This window comes from Parasteatoda tepidariorum, chromosome 3 (genome assembly GCF_982258835.1).
Source record: "Parasteatoda tepidariorum strain Cologne lab strain chromosome 3, Ptep-v5.0, whole genome shotgun sequence".
In the NCBI taxonomy this organism is placed as follows: Eukaryota; Metazoa; Arthropoda; class Arachnida; order Araneae; family Theridiidae; genus Parasteatoda; species Parasteatoda tepidariorum.
In genome coordinates, this window is record NC_141757.1 from 76,111,094 (window position 1) to 76,134,860 (window position 23,767).

The 23,767-nt window shown below is 26.4% G+C and overlaps 1 protein-coding gene across 1 annotated transcript in view; it reads left to right on the forward strand.

The window, feature by feature from the left end:
- The first annotated feature begins 2,231 nt into the window (after nucleotides 1-2,231).
- The window catches only part of LOC107456635 (uncharacterized), a 162,138-nt gene continuing 140,602 nt past the window's right edge, over nucleotides 2,232-23,767 (forward strand). The window contains exon 1 of the mRNA XM_016074541.4: nucleotides 2,232-2,473. Coding sequence (XP_015930027.2) covers nucleotides 2,356-2,473 — 118 coding nt within the window. The 5' untranslated portion in view covers nucleotides 2,232-2,355. The remainder of the gene's footprint in view (nucleotides 2,474-23,767) is intronic.

Sequence of the window (23,767 nt, forward strand, 5' to 3'; positions counted from 1 at the left end):
ACAGTTACATTTTCAGCGGTTTTGAGAATTGGGAACTTTAGAGCGGAGAAGTGTCATCTTGGACCTCCAGTGCAGTTGATTAAAAAATAACAAAAAGTAGGACAGATTTGCCTGAGCAACCCTGTACTTATCCCATCAGGTTTATACTCTTTCACATTCAGCTTTATACTCTTCTTACGTTTGTCGAGGCGGCTCTGAAAGAAATAACGCAAAAATTGATAGCCCCGATTTTCACTAGGGTGTTTTATTTTATTTTATAACCGTCGTTGAACAGCTGACCCAATTTTTGGGTTTACGACTACTAATGTTCAAACACGTAGTCTTGTAATTTTAAAACCAATCCAGAAGACAAGGAAACTCTTGGATCACGTATTGGGAGAAATTTTGCCTTCGTGGAGGACTTTTGGATAAAACTAACACGCATTTGCGTTACATGACGAGGAAGACCACGAGACCCTCCCATAGTTAGCCTGACTGCAAGGAAACTTTAACACATGATCTGTCTACCCCTGAAGATATTTCACGTTAGCGCTGTGGTGGGTGAGAGCTGGATGCTGAATTCGTATCTACCAGCCATCCCTGGGATTCGAGCCCAGTTCACCTTATTGGAAGGCGAACTCTCTATCTCTAAGCCATAGTGGATGAGGGTGTTTTATTGAAAATTGTTTTCTTACGAGACTAATGCATCACTTTCGGTGGACACTAAGTGGAAAAAAAATTACCAACAGTTTTTATTTACGATGCTGAAATATTTATCTACTATTTATAATGAAACTTAAAAAAAAAACGTATAAAGATATTTACTTCCTAAATGCTTCTTGTACAAAAGTAAGTATGTTTTTATTCTTTAGACGTGGCATGGGCGTGTTTTTAATATTCTTAAGTCGTAATATTCATAAGTCATTTTTAACTCATTTAATGTTCTTAAGTCGTTTCAATCAAAGACAAATTTTTTTAAATCTATTTTGAGCAAAATGTCGGGCAAATGTATCGGTTCTATTTGAAAGGAAACATGTTTAAATTATACGAGTTATTAAGAAAGCAGCAAATTTCCAAAATAAAGAGAAAACAAAAAATATTATGACAATTACAGTCAGCAAAATCAAAACACTCTGTATAACTTTTGATCTAATGACCTTATTTTCATGAATCTGCTCACAATATAAATAAAGTGAGCAAAAAATGAACACTATGAATGACTTGAGATCTAATGATCGAATCTTCACATTTTAGAACTCAATGTTGATGGCTTGAGGATGTGGCCTCAAATATGCTAACGATAATTCGTGCAAACGATATTTTAAGTTATGAAACCAGAAACAGAAACTTATTTCTCTGAATAAACATCTCTTTTTTTCAACGAAATCGAATTTCTGACCTCTAAATTATTGGAGGAAATCGCAATATGTGAAATATGGTCCCCATAGTTTGATCATGAGAGCAGCCCAAAGTTTGAGCCACTTTATGTTAATTTTACTTTTTACGTATTTTCCCATATCTCGAGAAATGTTTAAACGAATTGTAAAAATTTTGCACACAATTATAAAATTTGTTTATCGAAAGGTAATTCCATTAAAAGCACCTAAAGTCATTTTTTATTACTTTATTTAAGAATAATCTAAATAAATTGAATAGCTAGGTATGCAATTTTTGCATCATTTTAAAGAATGTGTATTTTTACTTATATGCATACATATATTCATAGATATTCATACATATAACATATTTATGCAGAATATATATTTATACATATATTCATACATATAGGGGAAAATGCAAACTTCGAGGGAAATCGAGCAAATAGTTCTTGAAAAATCGAATTTTATAAAAGTTATATTTTTAAAGGAACTATCAAAAGTAATTCAGGGTAGTTTTTTTTCCTTCCGTTTTTCTGTGCATAAATTTTACCTTTATGCAAAAAAAATGCGTTTCATAGATGTAAATTATTTTTTTAGAAGAAAAATTAAACACTTTTAAAAATCAAAATAGCAAAGCTAAATTTACATTTATTTCAAAAGCAAATCGAATAAACTGGTTTTATTCAATTTATTATTTATAAAATGAATTTCGATTCCACCTTTCCTTTCCAAAAAGCGCAAAAGCACAATGATACGTACTATTCTAATAATACTTTCACAGATAAAGAAAAAGAACAAAAACGAAAAACATTAAATGTGAGAATAAAAACCCTCTGTCGAAAGAAATCCGAGAAACACAATTGCTCCCAGACGACTCGAGAAGTGGGTGGATTGGAAAGTGGACGTGAACGGTCACTTCTCTTCCGATGATTAAGTGGGGGTGTTGAGGGCGCGCACAAACGATCCGGACAGCCCCTATCGTCTGCCGGGGCGGCACATGAAGTTAAAGCAGTTCGGGCGCGTGGGTGAGAAGGACGGCTGCATGTTGGCTTCCCAACCAACTCTTCCCATGTGTCTCTTACTTTTAGCAGCGGCGGTGGGATGCATCTTTCAAGGTACATTCTTTTGTCTCTCTCTCAGACGATATTCCTTACCACACCTGTTGATTTTATTCGGATGATTCTAAAATATCAAATTTCATTCTAAAAGATTTCGGATTTTTTCCACAAGTGGAAATGAAATAGGTAAAAATGATCTCGGGACATAAATTGAAAAAGTTGGCTCATTTCATTAAAACTATATATATATATATATATATATATATATATATATATATATATATATATATATATATATATATATATATATATATATATATATATATATATTATCCGACCGAGTTTTAAAAATATAGGTTAATACTAAAGGGTGATATTGGGACAGATATATTTACAGTATATAAGGAACAATTTCTTTATTTTAATGCTTTTAATAATATACGCACTTACAAAAGGAAAAATATATAATTTTAAGCAAGGGAACATTTTATTTACATTGTGATATTGTATAGAATTCATAAAATAAAAATCGAAAGCTTAATGATGGATTAAAAAATATTTTTAAACTTTTAAATGGATTATTTTAAAAATAATTTAGAAAACTTTGTTCTGGTTAGTTTTTCTTTAAAGGGATATTATATATGTCAAAGAATTATAGTACTAATTATTTTATATAAGGACATTTTGCTACTGATTGATATGAATGAGTTTAATAAAAGGTTAAATGGGTCAATTTCAGATAATATTAGCTTCAATTTTTCATTATTAAAGTCAAATAATTTAAAATAATTAAACTTTTGTTAATTCCTGTTAGCTTCTCTATAAGGTATTTGGAGTTTTAACAATGTTTATTTAGAGGCTGAACATTTTGCTACTGAAAGACATAAATAAGTTTAATAATATGTTAATTAAGTCAATTCTGAATTATATATTAGCTCCGATCTCTTATTATAGTCAAATATTTTTTTTTTTTAAAAATAAACTTTTGTTTACTCTAGCAATTTTTTCTTCAAAGAAAGCGAACATTTTTAGAGGAATTGCTATTGATAGATATAAATGATTTTATTAAAAGGTAATTATGTTTATTCTAATTTAGATTTACACCAATCTCTTACTGAAGGCAAATAATTTAGTAAAAAACTAAACTTTTGCTTATTCTTGTTAACATATCTTCCAACAAAATATTAAATATTTAGAGAAACTATTGCAATGATTATTTGATGTCTGGGCATTTTGTTACTGATACACACGAATTAGTCTAATGAAAGGTTAATTAAGTTTAATTTGATCTTTAATTTGATTCCGATTTTTTTTATTGAAATCAAATAACATTTCGGGTTATAATACACCGAGAAAAAAAGTGATCAGAGCTACCAAAATATGGTAAAATTTCTGTGTTTCTGACTGTAGGAGAACATCAAAAAACTCCATAAGCGCTTTTGTAATGATTTTGGTGAAAATAAATAGTAAAACATGGTTTTATAATATATGATAAAGTTTGGTGAATGTAACAAAATTTGGTAATTTTATCATGGTATCTCAGAGTGTGGCATAGAAATATTTCTTTAAATTTATTTTTAGCTTTGTATTTTTTTTTTACTAAACGTGTGGGGTAATAAGAACTATAATTTTGAAAACCAAAATTTCCCTTAATTCATTACCATATGAACGGAAAGTAACCAAATGATTGGTTTAAATTTCATATATTTTGGTTTTATTAATCAGAATTAAGTTTTTTCTAACCAGAAATTTCATTACCATACGGTATGGTAATTTTCCAGAATTTTCTCTTCTGGAATATTCACCATTAATGGTTAATTTAAATGGCAAGTTTGAATCAAAACCTTTACAGCTTCATAAAAGCGTCTGACCCTTGGGAATACAGAGTCAATTTGCATATTCAGAATGGTGTATCTTAGCATATTATTATCATTGGACCATCGAAAAGCATTGTAACAAGAATTTAACAGTGTTTTGGTTAACAAAATATATCTATTAACATAATTTTATCTTAACTATATATTTTAATGAAGAACTGGCGAGATTATTCATAAAAAGGTAATCTATAAGCCCAGAGTGTTACTACAATTTATTTGCAACTAGTCAAATCATCAATAATAAGCCAGTAATAAGCTGTTATTGGATATGTATATACGCGATGATAAATACCCAATAAAAATAAAAAATTCAAATCAATAACATACAATTTAAATCAAAATACATGTTATAATAAAATATATATTTTCACTAAATAAACCACTGGATTAAAAGAAATAATTTTTAAAGTGAATATTTAGAAGTGAGATGCTAAAATATACTAAACTAAGATTATTTGGTATAGGTATAGATCAAAGTTGTTTTCTCTTATTTTAGCAGCCATTTTTGCTTTGGAGCTTTGCAATAAGTTTATTTCAATAAACAATATGTTATTGTCACGGAAAAATACCATATTATCTGCAAAAATAGTTGGATGTAATATGCATCCCTATCACTTGATCTGTTTTATTGACACTAACTGTAGGGAGAATTTCGTCACGTGATTTCGTGTAGTCAGCAACGAAAATGTTTATATTTAATATTAATGTTTTCATTTCTTTATTGACAAAAATTATTAAAACTAATCTAAAAAGCTCTAAAAGTTTATAACTTGATGAAAAAAGAATGATTATTACTTTTATTGTTTTTGAGTTGATCAAATTAACCAGTAAATTCTATTGTCTTTTTTTAGTGTTATATTTACTAATATTATTACTACTAAAATAGCTCGAATAAAATTATTATTAACGATATCTAAAATATTTTATACGAATGCAATTTGGGAGCAGCATTTAATGCTATCATGCACAATATTCTACCTCTCTGTGAAACGTGTATGTTATTATCAAATAATATTTTTCCTCAACTCTGAATACTAAATTTTATCTATAAATATTCTGGCCGATACTTTAAAAATTCCATAAAAAGCATTATCGAAAAGTAATTTTATAATTTATTGAAGCTTTTTGTATTCATGGAGTTGTTAAAGTGTTTAAGAAATCATTTTTGTGTTCCTTTTTTAATTTTTTATGAACAGTTAATAAAATAAAGGGGGGAGAGAAAGAGACTGTTAAAAACTAAAATAAATTATTTGACCATAAATAAGTACATAAATTAAAGATTTCAATAAACTATATGTTTTAGTTTAAACGAAATATAGATGAAAAAGGATGATTAATATCAAAGTAACTTTTTATAACATGCACATAATAACATACATATAACACACATAATAAACGCTATGAAATCAACTGAAAATTTTTAAAAGCCCTACCTGAAAATAATAGTCAAATTAAATAAGTTATGATATCTCACAAAAACGAATATTTAGTTTAGAATACTTAACTAAAGTTACTTTTTATACTTTTTTACCAAAGTATTTGTTGTACGCGAATGAATGAGTAATTAAACCAATGGTTTTTGCCTCGTAATATGACGAAAAACTAAGTTTGAGTCTAACTAAAAAGTTATAGAAAGTTAGATTATCAACGTAAAGTGGGATACCGGATGTGATTTTAAAATTCAAAATAAATTAATATCTGAAGTCAGAAAAAATATTTCCTTGAACTTAAGGTATTTAAAAAAATCCCCTCTGGTGAAAATTAAACATTAATAAATTAAATTTGATCACTACATACTAAGCATTCACAATTAAAAAAATGTAATATATGTGTAATAGGCGAGCATTGAATTCTCCAAAATCTACAGTAATGGTTGTTTTTGCAAAGTAAACAACATAATACAGACCGGGAGGCAGGATATCTCACAATATAGGTAACCATCTTCATAGGGGTGGGCAAAACAAATTTTTAATTTCAGTTCATGATACTTTGCTAATATTTATAATAATTATATGTTATATTCTTATGGGATGTAGCTCTTCGAAAGTTGACTAATGTTTAGAAGACCCTTTTCCTCTTTATATTTTTTTTCAAAGCTGCATTTGCTTTAGTTATTAAGAAAAATTGACCTTTAGCTGGTCATATACTTTAGCTATTAACATTGATCGCATGTTAGTATTTTAAAATTGAATAAAAGTAAAACTAAATTGTAAAAGTGAGGGAAAGACGTTGATTTTTCTGCAAGTACTCTCTGTAGTTAGTTATATAATCCATTGAAATAAAAAAGTAAGAACTCACAAACAAGCGAAACGAAATTTTAAAGAAGCATATGTTAGCAAAAACAGCACTTCATCAGGGGACACACTGTCTGTTAACACATTGAAGCCTTTCTGTAGTCAGTGGTTAAACCAAAAACTGACTATGTCCCGAGGCTACAAAATTTAAAAACTAAATAAGAGAACGCAATACATTTATATAGTACCATATTTCTTTAGTTTTTCCGCTATGTGACCTTGAGGCGCAGTCAGTCTTTTTGTTTTTGTTTTTTTTGTTTAAGCACTGAGTACAGAAAGGCTTCAATGTGTTAGCAGACAGTGTGTCCCTTAATGAAGTGCTGTTTTTTCTAACATATGCTTCTTTAAAATTTCGTTTTGCTTGTTTGTGAGTTCTTACTTTTTTATTTAAATAGTTTACAAAAGACAAGTTTGGTCTTAGCTGCTTTTAGCTCTTTTCTTTTTTGAGTTATTATTTTAAAGTTTTTATCTTAAAATTTGTTTCAATCATTTTCATACTTTGATTAGTTAGTTATAAAGTCAAGTCATTCTGCGGTGTTACTAAAATTATAAATAATTTTTTTTTTAAAAAGTGTAAATCTGAATATTTTAAGAATATCTAGCTAATACATAAAAAAAAATACATATAGTTATTAATGTGTTTAAATGAGCAATACATTTTCTAACTAATATTATTAATACTGATATATATTTAGATTTCAATTTTTTAATTATTTAATATATTCAAGGTATTTTAGTTCTTTATTAAACATTAACTTTTAAAAATTAATCATTTCACGCCTTTGAAAATAAACAAAGAACCTCTTACTGCTGAAATCTATAAAGGCCACTAGCCATATACATTTTGTTTTCTGTAAATGCCACTAGCTATAAAAGTTTTAGTCTCAAACATTGAGCCAACGTAGTTACATTTTTTAAAAAGCTTGCAGGATGATACCCAAGATACTTAAATCATTTCCTTCCTTACTATACAAATCCTTTTCAGCACAAAAAGTTATTTTACAGAAATTAATAATTGATCAAAGGAGCTTTTTAATTAATTTACAATACTTTACAATTAAGAAGGGTTTTTTTTATCTTATGTTTGAAAGCAATAACATTAATCTTTCCTACTGAATAATCTTTATTCTAAAATATATTTTCCCGTTCATTGAATATATTCTTTTCACAGAAATAAACCTATTGGGAAATTATTCATTGATTTGCAGTTTTAGAATCAAGTAATTATTTTACGTTATGATATTAATTTATTTGAATGAGTGAGAAAAACTTATTAGCTCTTGGCTATTTAAAAGAGGCATGACATATCAACATATCACAAAGAAAAGCAACTAAAACTTATAATATATATATATATATATATATATATATATATATATATATATATATATATATATATATATATATATATATATATATATATATATATATATATATATATATATATATATATATATATAAAAAGAAGAAAAATTATTAATAAATAAAAGCGTTTTTAAAAATACTAAAAAAAGAAAAAAAAATTATAAGGCAGTAAAACAAATTTGCTCATCAGCTTTGTTTCAATTTTTTGGTGCTACCAACGCTATTGTATTAATAGATTTTGATTTGACTATAATCATATAATAATAGAAAGCATCCCTTTTTGCGGATATAGTCGTATGAGCTGATGTTTTCCAGCTTCTTTTTTTTTAACTTTTTTAAAAAGCATTTTATTCTTTATTAATTTTTCTTACTCTTTTATTAGTGATAAGTAATTTTTCCCGCTATAAATTCTTATAGAATATTCTATTTAAAGTGATAGATCATAAGAAAGTATAAATTAACATAATACATTTTATAATAATGTTATAAATAATTTTAGAATTCTTTATAGAAGCATAATTTTTCCTGGTTAAAGAAAATATATCATTTATTTCAATCTTTGCTTTCTTTGCTTAATAATGATGAATTACAGAATATGAAAAATTATTTAGCAACTTATTTAAGCTAAATTATTAAAACATATATGAATGAAAATAAATAGCTCTAAATTTATATCTTTTATAATTAAATAGAAGCAATATAGTATTATATAAATATATTTTAAAATATATGAAATTATACTTTATCTGGATGATACTTTTACTTTTAATTGTAATTAATAATTTATAATAACATCGCCTTTTTCATGATATCAATGAAATAGAAGAACTAAGAGAAAAGTATGTAAAACTTACATGCTTATGTAAAACTTTTTACATAAGCATGGTCATTGCCAAAACATCATAACAAATTACAGTATCTAAGTCATTAAGAAAGTGTAAAGAGGAAATAATGAATGTAATGTGTAAAAAAAATGAAGAACATGTAATTTAAATGATAAGCAAATTAAATTAGAATAAATAAATATGTATAGCATAAATATTGTAAATGAGAAATAATCAGTCGAGTTCAGATGAGAATTTAGAAATATAAAGTTAATAACGTAAATGAAAAGCCTAAATATATTATACAGAGTGATTGGTAAATGGGGCGCCCGGTGGCTGAGCGGTTGCGCTTCGTGCTGTCGTGCCACAGGTCCCTGGTTCGATCCTCGATACGGGCAAGGTTGACTTAACCTTTCATCCCTTCAGTGGGTCGATAAATGAGTACCAAGCATGCTTGGGAACTAAACACTGGGGGTTCCGCGTTCAGCTGACCACCTGACCGGAACATCTGCCCCTGCACTCCAGAGCCCAAGGTCAAGAAAACTGAGATGGGCACAGTAGGCCTTGGCCCTCAAGGACTGTCGCGCCGCTGAGTATAGTTTTAGATTGGTAAATGGAGCGTCTAAAACAGAATAAGACCACAGGTCCCTGGTTCGATGGACGCTCCATTTAGACGCTCCATTAAAAAAGGTATTTCTATAACTATAAAGCTCTAACTGGTATTCCATAAAAAAACAATTTTTAAAAGATCACTTTCAGTAAATATTAAAATAATAATAAAATAATGAGCAAAAATACTTATTTGACAAATCAACACTATACTTAAAAAATAATTACAAGTACTATAAATATATATCACGAATTAATCACGGTAATATTTACTATGCAGTAATATTTACAATTTTTATCACTAAGCACAACAAGGTCTATAAATGATTAGCAAATAAATCCTGCAAGATTTGAATATTGTTAAATTTAATTAACAATAATTACAAATTAATTAACAATTAATTTGGCAAATGGAGCGTCTAAAACAGAATAAGGGTAATAAAATTGTAACATTTTTGTTCCTTTATTAATTTTTACTAATTTATCTACAAGTTAAAAAATTTAACTTTTTTTTAAAATCAAAGTGATTATTTTTACCTTGATACGGTTTATTCAAGGTGATATTGTTATTAGCTATGTTTCATTCAAGGTGATATTATTGTCAGCGATGTATTACTCAAGGTGATATTATTGTCAGCGATGATTTACCACGATGTTTGATAACGCATAATCATCATTTAAATAGCTCATTGTAAGCTTTTTCTTGAGAGTTTAAAAAATTTGATTCCAAATTTAAAATATACAAAAATTTTCCCTATATTTTCTGAACGAAATAATTTAAAGCCAGATTTTATATTTTGCAAAACTTATAAAATAGATTAATATCATAGGGTAATAAGTAAATAAATATAAGTATTATAAAATATGAAATATGTAATACTTATATGATATTTATATACTTATAAACTTTAAGACTTAAAGTAATTGTACCCAAGATATTGCAAAAGAACATATAATCCCTAAATTTAATCTGCATACACCTTTTTTTCTTAATCATAAATTAAAAAAATTTAATAAATACTATAATTATTTTAGGATCATTTTCCATTTTTCACTTAACTCTTGTCATTTTAAAAATACAAGATTTAAAAACTAATTACAGTATATTTCAAATGGAAAATGCGAATGTGGAAACACTTACAACAAACAAAACAAATTATTCCGAAGAAAAGCAAAATAATTCAATGTTATTTAGGAAATTTAAAATTGAAACTACTATAATTGTTTCAATTTTAAGAGATAGATGAAAGCAGATAAGAAAGATAGAGATGATATCTATGATTACGATAAATAAAGATGATAGTAATATATTAGTGTGAAATAAAGGCAAATGATAAACTGTCAAACAATTTATGTACCAAAATAATAGATGAATATTTCACCTGATCTATAATATAATGAAAAGAATTTAATTTGGGATTGCTTGAAAATAATAAAAAAATTCTAATGCAATTATAATTTCACGCTATTATATCATCATTTATTTTTAAATGTTGACCGCAAAGACATCGACAAGGAATTTCTGAATTAATAAACGCTCCTGAATTATTCAACAGCTAATGAGAAATTTTTCATTCAACATAATACTCTCTTTTTTTTTATTTTGTCTCACAAATTTTCCCTTTTTATTTGGAAATATTTTTAAGGCTGCTGTTACTCTCGTCTGCTAGTAGAGTGAACCCCCCAATATCCCTATTTTTTAAAAGATATTAAATTTAAAGACGTCCTCTGAAAGAATAGAATGGTTTAGAAGATTTTTAAGCGAATTTAAATTTAAGAAATTCTCTAAACGGTTTAAGTTTTTGAGAATTTTTTTAAATATAGAATTTAAATTTAGAAGTTTTATAATATATTAAGCAAGAATAATTTTCTATAAAATCAATAATAACATAATTTATTTAAGAAAATAACTCATATCCAAAAAGTTTCTATCAGAATAAAGTTTTAATAATTTTTTTTAAAAATTAAAATTTTAATTAAAAAACTAAAATTATTAATTAAAAAATTAAAAAACTTAAAATTCAAATAATAAAATTAAATTAATGGAACTTTTCTAAAAGAATTTAAACATAAGAATTGATAATTAAAAAAATTTTTAATATTTTAAATTAATAATTTTTTCAGAATTCAGATTTAACACGATTACAAAACTAAAGCCATCACAAAATTTGTTACTTCGAAAAAGAAGAAAGATTTAAAAAAGTAAGAAAGAGCTAAAAACTTCAGTTCAAAATTATTAAAAGTATGCTATTAAATTATGTAGGATCATGGAGTTATTTTTTTTTTTAATTTATTTTTTCCTACATAACAGGCAAACTTAAGGCATTTCTATGGTATTTCAATTTTCATTTGGTTGGAATAGAAAGGTTGACTATTTAAGCCTCCTTAAACCTTAAATGAAATGTTAATATTTCAAGTCTGTTTTCCTAAATATTAAATAAAAGCATGCCTAGAACTTTTAAAAAAATCTAATTTTTTAGCTCTTACTGTAAATATTGTTTTTGCCTGCTTTGCATTCTAGCTTTGCCCAAATTCTCATGAGAAAAATTTTGGAAAACTTAACTTTTGTCAAAAACTTAAAGATCAGACCAGCCTTTTTTTTTTTTTAAAGAGTTAAAGAAAGTATATAAAAACCTGCCCAAATAAACCTTGTTTCAGTGATGTTTATTTAATCTAAAATAAACCCTGAGGGGGTGAGTTTATCCTTAATATAAAAACGCTTTCTTCTCTTAATTTGACATTCATTTCTCTTAATTGACAACAAATTTTGCCATTCACTTCTAAAATTTCCATTCATTCAGCGTAATCTTGCAAACAATAATATATAACCTTAGTAATTTAACTACCAATGCTGATATAGAAAAAGATTTATTTCCACAAAGAAAATGTTTCTAAGAGAACAAAAATTTTCAATTTGCATAATGCTTTGTAATAACATGAGCTGCTAATGTAGTATGTATGTTTTCAATTACTTTTAAAGGATTTGACTGAAAATAACCAACGATTCTTTTAAAGTTGCGTGAAAAAGTATCATCAGGATTTACTAATATCTGAATGAGTTTACATCAAATATTAAAGAAATAGAAAACTTAATTAAAATAAATATTTAAAATTTGCGATACTAATTTTTTTTCGAATGACATTCCTCAAAACAGTTTCAATTTCGATAAATGTTACATTAGTGGTAGATTAAAAAAAGCTTTTGTTTTAATATTTGTTATCACAATATTGCATGCGTTGTTTATTTAAACTTGATTAAAATATGATTTCCATAAATGCAAATTTCAATACTTAGTGTCAACTGATCAAATTACAGTGAAAAGTACTATCAACCTAAATGCTGGTAATACATTGCATCATAAATATATCTTAAATTTACAAAATTATCTGTTTATTTCTTAGAATATTTTTCTATCAAAAAAGTATAAAAGAAATAAAACATTACTTTTTTTTTAAATCTTTGGAAAATATTCATATATATTTTCCAAAGATTCATATATAGATTCAAAGATTCATATATATTTTCAATTTCATATATATATATATATATATATATATATATATATATATATATATATATATATATATATATATATATATATATATATATATATATATATATATATATATATATATATATATATATATATATATATATATATATATATATATATATATATATATATATATATATATATATATATATATGAAATTGAATTCAACATAATTGTCAGCAAATATTGTGACGTCTTCCATTACAATAAACAGAAGTAAAATTTATGAAATTTTAAAAATCAAGAAAATTTAAAAGAAAAAAAAAACATATAATAGTTTGTGCTAAATTTAGGATTTGTTTAACAAATTTTATAATTTAATAGAAATCAATTATTAAATTTCAGACTTTGAAAACATTCAAGTTGTAATTTTATCAAAATTAATATGGTTAAAATTTTTTCATGTTCTAAACGCAAAGATAGTTTTAAAATTTTCTACAATACAGCAAACAAGTATTGGTTTGAAGCTTTTTTAAGCGAAGTTCTTAGACATGATTATTCCTAATTATTGCTATTTATGTTTTTCTTACAATCTTAAACATAGCATACGACATAACATACGATATTTGTTGTTTTTTTTTTCATTTACATAAAAAATGTTAGACTGTCTAAATAATAAAAATTTATACAAAGTAAAGGTATCTGTTATTAAAAGCACCTAAAAACGCTCAGAAAATATCTTACTTTTTACTCAAACTATAGACTTTGATGCCAAACTGCATTTCATTAGATATGAAAATATTCAATATTGAATAAAAACCAAACTTCTCTAAGTAATACACTGTGAAATTTCTTAGTTCAAACACCAAAAATGGTAGCAACTGTTTTACACGATAGTGAGATTCATTAAGTGTTCCACTACATTAAAACCAAGGATAGTTCCTGGTGTAGTGAAACACCTAAAATGCTATTTTACCTGAGTGTTAAATAGCCGTTTACACTATAGTGAGTTTCATTAACTGTTCCACTACACTAAACCAGGGATAGTTCCTGGTGTAGTGAAACACCTAAAATGTTCTTTTACCTTACAAACTGTAAAGTAGCCGTCGCCATGTTTGTTAATCAGTAGCACTTAAATTTATAATTGCAATAAGATAAGATATACATAAGAGTGAGTAAAGAATTTTTACGAGGCATTATGAAAGCAAGAATTATAAATTTTGGATGCATATTATACAATACTTCTTAAAACAAAATTAGTTTGTTTACCAAACGTACTAAGAGCACAAATGGAATATTAATATAGGTTCAAAGAAAACCAAAGTAAATAGAAGTTAGATATGATAAAACGTATTTTATACAATTGACAGATTTCTGTAAATCTAAAATTAATAACATGCATGCATTTTTGAACTGTTTGTATGAGTAGTCCACAAAAATTTTTTTAATTATTTGGCAAATAATCGAATATAATAATTTTTTTTATCAATAAGAAAAGATAGTTGAAATTTTCTTGGCATTAAATATTATGTTGAGTTTGCCAATTAAATCTGACCAGAAAAACACTTTATGTTAATTAACCACCATCTTTGCTGCTACATTTTCAAGTTCTTGAAATCGCAGAGTTATTCGTCTTTAATTTTCAAATACTTGTCCGAAAGCATTTGTCATACGTTTCAAACATGCCCTATCATCACTTCCCCTAGGTTAAATAGTTTAAATATACACAAATTATACGACAAATGTAAGGAGCTTCAGAAAACATAATATTCATTACTAATGAGTTGCAGATTGGTATAATATTTATCGATTACTGGTGTTAAGATTTAACTACACCCTTGAAGTGTATACGAATGCTCGATTCTGTATTATTTTGAAATGAAGTAATAATTCCCACAATTTTTAGAGATTTTCAACACCAAGATTGTATAAAAATGTTTCACCACAGTTTTCACACTGTGGGTACTATATAAGCTTTTAATAATTGAAATATTCGAAAATAAATATTTTATGAATTTTTCTTTAAAGCTTAAATTAATGCATATATGCTTAAGTTGATACAAAATACATATGCTTAAGTTGATACAAAAATTATTCTCCTGAAAATACATTTTTGTGATTTTTAGAAATTTGCAAGTTACTAAATATCTTCCTAAAATAAAAACACCTAATTTCCACCTTACTAAATATCAATCCATTTAATGTTTTATGAAAGTCAAATTATTATGAATAGTCCTTTTTGATAGGTACTACGCAAAATTTTATCAGTTCAAATATTCAAAAATAAAATCCTTTTTCATTTCTTCTTTTATTTCTTTATTTTCAAAACTCATATTAAACACATATTCTCAAGTAGTTATAAAATACGTTAACAAATGTATACCATACTTTATTCAACAAAAATTATGTTTCTTGTTTCTTAAAAAATGGCGAAGTAAGAAATTTTCCTAATTAAGATAAAAACTTCTATTCCCCTACACTAGATATGTCCAAACACCTAAAAACACCCAAATTCACTGAATATCTAACTATTCGTGATTGCTCAAAATCATATGGTGTTTGAAATATTCCAAAAGCACATCCATGTTCCTAATGGTCCTCGTGTTGTGTCACGCATTTCCATTAAATGCTTGATCACGTGACATCATCCCGAGCCATCCTTTAATATGATGCAGGTAATATAATATGGCGACGCCCAATGTCACCCACCTATCTTCGCAATCAACTGGTATACAAGTCTAATAAAATGCTGTTCAAAATGGCTGCTGCACGCACATTTAATGAATTCAAGAGGCGGGAAGAGGGGAGTCATCTGTTGAATATGATAGAATTGTTTGTTCTAAAATATTAGCCTATTTCAATTATTGAAACAAATGTAATTACTGCTGTTCATCTTATCGTATACTTTTATGAAATTATTTTTTTCCTTAAATTCATTTGGTAATGATTTTTATATAACCCACAGTTACAATTTTTCACAAAGTTTTTACTTTTTATTTCTTTTGTTGGGCAAATTTTTTTTTTACTGTTTAATGTAATGTAACCGTAAAATTAATGTAACCGTAAAATTACCGTTTTAATCTGTTGATTAAAAAAAACAAAGAAAACGAATTTAATATTTTGTTTGCAAGGCTTATGCGCTACTTGCGTTTGGGCCATGCAAAGAAATTGGGTATTTAAAATTTATTTTTAAGATTATGTCATTTTTTTTTAATTTTTTTATTACTAATATGATAAATTACTTGATAATTAATTATACAACCAGTTATTGTTAATTACTAATTCAAACAATCATGAAAAAAATTTAAAACATTTTATTTTGAAGCATTTACATTTTTAAACTAATTATGCTACATATATGTATTATTAATTTATTTAAATATTTAGACACCAAAAGGTTATGCTTTTTTTAAGAATGAAATGTGTTGTATTTTCGACATTTTTGTTTTTTGCGGTAAAAGAAAAAAATCAGTCTACAGATTTCTCTAAGATTTACGCATTATTGCTATAGATAAACTAGGACAAGTACTATTAAGTGATTTATAATTCTTTGGGAAAAAATTGAACAATAATATTGAATATGGAGTTCTAAGATATTTTTTTCTGCACTGAGAAAAAAGTATTGTCTGATACATGGGAATTAGGTTAATAAAAGATCATTTAAGTTTATTTTGAATAAGATTAGCCCAGATTTTATATTGGAGTTAAATTGTATTTCGGGTTATAATACACTGAGAAAAAAGTATCGACAAAACTACCAGAATACGGTAACACTTACCGTGTTTCTGGCTTTATGGGAACACCTAAGGACACCGTAATTTTTATTGAAGGGCTTTGGTAATTATTTTGGTAAAATTAACAATGAAATTTGTTTTTATAGCATACATGTTAAAAAACTTTTAAAGGTGGTAAATTTTATAATTTTGTCATGATAACTTAGAGTATAACAGAGGAACCATTTATTCGATGAAATTAAATTTCAGTTTTGAATTTACGCTGAATCTGTGATAATAAGAATTGTAATTTTAAAAACCAAAATTTACGGTAAAACATCAACAAGTGAACAGAAATATTACCAAATAGATGGTTTAAATACCGTATTTCTCAGTTTTATGAGTCGAAATTATTTTTGTTCTTACTAGAAGCGTCAATACCATACTGTGAGGCATTTTACCAGATTTGCTAGATCTACTAAAATTATATTAACTACGACCGTTCTGTTTTTCTTATTTCAAATATTTTATTAACATCATACGTTAAATTTTCTCGAAACTAAAGATTTTCGAATTATTAATGAGAAAAAACTCATTAGTTTCGATTCAAAACCCACGTTTTAAATTTACTTTGTTTTATGAACCTTTCAAAATTTTTCATTATTATTTAATTAAATTTACGAAAAGTTCATAAAAATTTCTTTGATATTTATTTAAAAATAAATGTAGCATTTATTAATTTAATTTTTATTTTATTTCAGAAATGCAATTCATGCTAATTTTCTTAAACCAATGACTCAAAACTATTCTTTTTATATATTTTAATTAAATATTTTCTATTTACCAAACCATATTTTTCCTCTCATATATTTGACGAAAGCCATTAGCCAGAAGCATGACTCTCCTGTTAAAATTCTTAAAGTATATCTTTTTTTCTGTCGTTCATTTATAATAAGTTTGAGTCAGACAGTTTAAATATTTTAAGCAAAATGATTATAGTAATCCGTTTTTTTGGTTTATTTATTTCATTAAATTTAAATATGATTTTATCGATTAAATTTATTATTTCCATAAGATTGGGAAACAATAAAAATGTTAAATATAATTTCTAATAGAAATACAGTTTTATCTTACAGTTTTATACATAATTATCATATTAGTTAGAACTTATTTTTATTATGCTATTGTAATAGGCGGGATAATAGAAAAAAAAATTTTTTGGAAGAATTGAAAACGCTATTATGCATGAACTCAATTTGTAAAGCATTATTTTGAATGCTGTATACCTCCAAAACCAATCATCTTAAGTAAACAGCATTGCTCAGCAATATAAAAATTATTTCGGCTCAATATTATACAATTACTGCGGCTCAATATTTTAAATCACTGTGGCTCAATATTATAAAATTAGTATGGTTCAATATTATGAAATTAGTACACTGAGAACAAAGTATATTCAAAACTACCAGAATATGTTAAAAATTACCGTGTTGGCATAGGGGAGCATCAAAAAGCTAGATACTTTTTACCCAAGTGCTTTTGGTAATGAGTTTGGTAAAATTAACAATGAAATATGGTTTAATAATGCGTGATAAAATTTGGTAAATGTCATAAAATTTGGCAATTTCATTACGGTACTTTAGAAGATGGTATAAAAACCATGTATTCTGTTAAATTTAATTTAATTTTTTTCTATTTTTTACTAAATGTATACTTATGTAATAAGAATTATAATTTTGAAAACCAGAATTTCCGGTAAGCTGCATGAACAGAAAACTTACCAAATGAATGGTTTAAATACCGTATATTTTGATTTGTAATACCAGAACTAGCTTCGTTTATCAGAAATGTCATTACCATTTAGTATAGTAATTTTATCAGATTTTTTTTTCTCAATGTATGGCATAATATTATAAAATAATTTCAGTGGTGAAGACTTGATGACTGAGACAAGACAATGAATCAATATAGGTTGATGGGAAAAATATTGCTTAAAATATTAATGTTTTTAATTAATAACTTGCTTGAATAACTTGTGTCTTGAATAAATAGTTCTAAAAATATTTTAAGGAAAGATTATTGGTTTCAAAACTTTGATCTCTATTTTAAATACTTACATTGTTTTTATTTTTAGTGTATAAATTTTATGGGTTATAAATTTATCAAAGTGTGCGCTATGGTAATAGCTTACTATGTAAGTAAGTAAGTACCTTATTTACGTCACGCTAGAGCTGCACAATTGGCTATTGGAGACGGTCTGGGAAACATATCCCTGAGGATGATCCGATGACATGCCATCACAATTTTGATCCTCTGCAGAGGGGATGGCTTCTCCGCTTTGGTAGCCCGATGATCTGCGTGTGAAGTCGAGCATTTACCGGTAGAGTATCAGTTTAACGAGGGGCGATACCACACACTCTCTGTCCCTACGCAGGCTGATCAAAGCGGTTACACACCCACTTACTGTTAACAGCCATTGATGCTTGACTTCGGTGTTCTACTGGGAACCGTGTCTTTACGATTAGTCCACTGCGGGTCAGCTTATTGTGTCTAATATTTTATTTATTATATATAAATTTGATATATAGTTTTTTGTTTTAAATATTATTTCCTAAAATTTGAGTTTGTAAAATCAAGACTTGTTTTGAATGAATATATTAAGTTCATTGGAGTTCATTTAGCCGAAAACTGCTCGATTTTTACTAAGCTCAATTTTTTTTCTTAAATTAGATAATGATAATTTACTGCTGTTTTAAATTTAAAGAGAGCAGAGTAAATAAATTACCAAGCAAAGCAGAGATGTCTGAATAACCCACCCCCCAAAAAAAAATTCCTTGCAAAATGAAGAAATCAGGAAATTTTGAACCTTATCATGGGCCACTTAGAGCATTAAGTAGCTACCTTTTAAAAATCTGTTTTAACTTTTTCAAGAAATCAAAATTTTTAGCAATTAAAAAAACTGATATTAAAAATGTAAGGCATTTTTTTAAATCATTTATTAAAATATAGTAAACATTACAAGGTTCTTAAAATAATTTCTTAAAATGTTTCATTAAATTTCATTTCTTAAAATATACGCACATTACAAGATATAAACATTGTAAGGTTTAAGGAAACAAGTATGAAATAAAGTAATTTTCTGAGTATTATGAAGCGTAATCTTAATACTTCTATTTTTTTTAAAAAAATAATAACAGAATGCCCATAGAATGATCGGGTGGCGGCTAGAAAAGAATTCTTTAATCGCCATTTGTTATATTTAATCGCCCTGTGGCTAGTTGCGACCGTTAGTTTTTTCCTATAGTTTCCTGTTAACTAACTTTGTTAATGTTCTACAACAAGTTGAAATCTATATTTAATATAAATATTGAAGTATAGTAAGAATGTCAAAAACAAGTTAAGCTCTCAAGAAATGCATATGGTTGTAACGTGGATGACTTATTCATTAAATTGCATCGATATATAAATACTCTGCGCCATCGTAATGAGTTCTGCATTTTCGTTCTTTATAAAATTATAAAGTTTAACTAGTTTTTTTATATTTGATAGTATACCTCTTCCTTATTTATTGGAAAGCTGCGGAAGAAGTTTAGGATTTAAACCAATTTTGATACCACTCTACAATTTAAAAAAAATTTTCATTACAAAATGTGTAAAAATTAAACTTATTAACTGTTGCGTTAGAGGAAAAAATTATTTTAGGTAACTGCAATAGTAATTTTTATTGAGACTCATATTTTAAAGTTACAACTTTAAGGAAAAGAGAAATAATTCAGATCTTATAATTTTAACAGTAAATTAAATCATTGCTCTATAAATAGGACATTATTTTATCTGAATGATTACAATAAATTATTTAAGCTTTGCAATGTTTTCATAAACTAATTGTAATAATAAAGAAATTGTCCTTAAAAAAATAATTTTGTTCCTAATTATATCATTATGAATATTTCATAATTAATGCTTTTTAATGTAAGTATATTCATGCATAAATACTTCCGCTTCAATTTGTATTTACGCTATTTCAAATTAATTTTTAAATTGCTTTAAACACAAAATAAAAATATTCTATCTTAATCTTTTTATTTTATATTTTATTTTATAACTGGTGTTAAGCAGCTGACCCAATTTTGAGTTTACAATTATCAATGTTCAACTCCATAGATTGGTTATTTTTTTATCCTACCCAGAAGACAATGGAATTCTTGGACCAAGTGCAAAATAATTGATCCCCATGTAGAACTTCTTGAGGGAATTAACCTGAAATCGCGTTACATGGAGAAGAAAACCACGAATATCTATCACGTTTAGGCCAAACGGCAAGGGAATTCTGACTCTTGATCCCTCTACAATTTAGGATATTTTACATTAGCAGTGTTGTTGGTATGAGCCGGGAGTAGAATTCTTATCAACCAGCCACCACCGAGATTCGAACCTGATTCACCTCATTGGGAAGCGAGAGCTGTATCCTTTGAGTCTCCGCAGTTCTAATTTTAATCTTCTGTAGTTGAAAAATGTGAAGAAAAAAAATAACTATTACATTTGTAATTTATATTTAACTAAAATGTTGCTTGCTTTAGTTATAGATGGCCTCAAAGTAATTGAGCTGGTTTAACATCGGCAATTCTTTCAGTAAATACTTAACATTCAATAAATATATTCATCAAAACATGTTATACATAAAGAACTTTGTCATGTAAGAACTTAATAGCTCCCAAATAAGTTTTATAGCTTATAAATACATTAGACACTGTTATTTTCTTTTATTTTTATAATTCAGGAACCATTTTCATCGATCGATTGCATTAACAATTCATAAAATATTTCCAATTCTCTTGATAAAAGCCTCTTTTTTATCCTTTTTTTATGCTCACAAAAAACGCATTAGAAATTCGCATTAAAATTTCGTCGTAACTGAGAGATTATGTACAGGAAACACAGCAGTCGTAAGATTTGAAAGAAAAGTAAACGCTTTGTCAAATTGATCGTAATAAATTGTTAGTATCGTCTCTAACGCCTTGTACGACGTTTTCAGTTCGGTATAAATCCTTTGTCTTCATTTCGTTTACCGATTTGTCGTAACGATGATGACAGGAAACCGATTTTTTTAAAGCCTTTTTCACCATTACTCATTGGTTGTAAAAATTTCATTTTTTTTTCCTCTCGCCAAAATACAAAAATGAAATTTCTTTGGCATACTCTGTCATAAAGGGTTTTGAAGTTCAAGCTTCGATTTGTGTGGTAAACTCTAACAATACAATTAAATTATGTCTGTCTGAAGGAAAGTTAAAGTACTTTCCTTTTTTCGGTTTTCGCGCAATATTCCAATAAAAAATATTTTATAAGAAATGAGAGAGATCATTTGAGGAATCGTGAAAAAACTAAAATTCTTAAGTTTGAAAAAGTCATTTTATTTTTTTTTTCCATTTATATTTTTTGCTAGTACTGAAAAAAGTAGATGCAAAGTTACTTTATTATTTCTTTCTAACACACTATAAATAATTCCGGAACATATTACGGTATAAAGTACCGGTACTTTGGGTAAAATCCATGTGTACCTTGAAATATTATATCGTTACTCTAACAGTAATATTTACATAGAGTAATTCTATGATTTTACAGTAATGATTACTGTAAAAATTTTCATTATTTAATCAAACTGTTTGCGCCTTTGTTGTTTACATCACAGTTTTCTCCGTGATTAAACACAATTCAATAGAGCTACTACTTTCTGTATTTTTTTCTTTACCAAATAAATAATTTTTGAAAGTCTAATGTGCATACATATTTCATGCATTTTTGGTGCATACTAAAGGAGATTATAAGAGAATATCCTATGTTATGGAAGAATTAAGAGCCTGAGAGGCCCTAAGAACTTTAAAAAAATTTATGCTCCTGAAATATAATTAAGAATATCAACACAAATTTTAAAATATATATATATATATATATATATATATATATATATATATATATATATATATATATATATATATATATATATATATATATATACATACATACATACATACATACATACATACATACATACATACATACATACATACATACATACATACATACATACATACATACATACATACATACATACATACATACATACATACATACATACATACATACATACATACATACATACATACATACATACATACATACATACATACATACATACATACATACATACATACATACATACATACATACATACATACATACATACATACATACATACATACATACATACATACATACATACATACATACATACATACATACATACATACATACATACATACATACATACATACATACATACATACATACATACATACATACATACATATATATATATATATATATATATATATATATATATATATATATATATATATATATTTAAGTAAAATTAAAGTAAGTTTATATAATAAATAAGTTTACACAAGTACGAAATCTAATGTCTTTTGTTGAGAATCTAGTGAAAATCAAAATTTTTCAATTAATTTTTCGAAGAATTTTCAATGCTAACCACATGTTTTGGGACTTTAAAGTTCAACAAAAATAAATGTGACAATTCTTGTGCCTTATTTTTTAAGAAAAATCCTTATCCACTAGTTATTTTCTATGCATTTTAATTCTTCAAAATATTCCCTAATTTCGTATTCAAATTTCCGGGTGTTCCTTAAATATCTTCAAATACGATTTTTTAAATTTTTTGCTGAAAATTAAGTGAAAAAAAAACTTCACTGTGGATTTCCAATTAATATGCATTCATGCAAAAAATAGTTGAGCTTTACTGAATTCCTTAAAAGAATACAAAAACTCAATGCGGTATAAAAAAATATACAGTAAATTAAAGTTTTCGAATTAATAATTAATTAATTTTGTCATTAAACCATTATATGTTACTTCACTTTAATTTCATTTCTGTGAGCTTTACATATAAGTGATAGATTGATACAACGAGTTTTTTAAATGCACAATATGCTTTGATATTGAATTGTATTGAACAATAATTTTACTGTAAATTTACAAATTGTCAGAGAAGAAGCTTGACGAAAGTTTACTTTCAATTCATGTTTTTTATATTTTGTTTACATAATCTGTGGGCTAGAGCAAAACAATTGTTGTTTTGTCTGTCTGTCTGACCACAA